The sequence below is a fragment of the Corvus brachyrhynchos genome, unplaced genomic scaffold (genome assembly GCF_000691975.1).
Source record: "Corvus brachyrhynchos isolate BGI_N302 unplaced genomic scaffold, ASM69197v1 scaffold193, whole genome shotgun sequence".
NCBI lineage: Eukaryota > Metazoa > Chordata > Aves > Passeriformes > Corvidae > Corvus > Corvus brachyrhynchos.
In genome coordinates this window covers 326,202-326,530 of record NW_008237087.1, presented here as the reverse complement: position 1 = coordinate 326,530, position 329 = coordinate 326,202, and the positions used below count along the sequence as shown (strand labels likewise).

At 59.9% G+C, this 329-nt stretch overlaps 1 protein-coding gene across 1 annotated transcript in view; it reads right to left on the bottom strand.

The window, feature by feature from the left end:
• GLI1 (GLI family zinc finger 1) overlaps positions 1-329 on the bottom strand; it is a gene marked incomplete at its 5' end in the record, with an annotated part of 8,898 nt that overhangs the window by 6,217 nt on the left and 2,352 nt on the right. Inside the window, one exon of the mRNA XM_017728672.1 lies at positions 10-111. Coding sequence (XP_017584161.1) covers positions 10-111 — 102 coding nt within the window. The remainder of the gene's footprint in view (positions 1-9; positions 112-329) is intronic.

Sequence of the window (329 nt, the reverse complement as noted above, 5' to 3'; positions counted from 1 at the left end):
GGGATGTACCTGGGTGCCCGTGGACGCTGGGCTGGAGATGTCGCCCTCAGATCGCTCCTCTGGGAATTTGGCAGTCAGGGGGCTGCTCAGGCTCCACTCCAGCTTCAGCTGCTGCCGGGGCAGGGAAAGCGGGAAGCACTGAGCACGGAGATGGCCAGCGGAACATGGCTTACAGGGATGGCCGGCCCACGTGGATACATCTCACACTCATGATTCCCTTCTCACAGGGATCCCCTCTCACATGGATTCCTGGCTCATATGGATCCCCTCTCACATGGATCCCCTCTCACATGGATCTCCTCTCACACGGATCCCCTCTCACATCGATC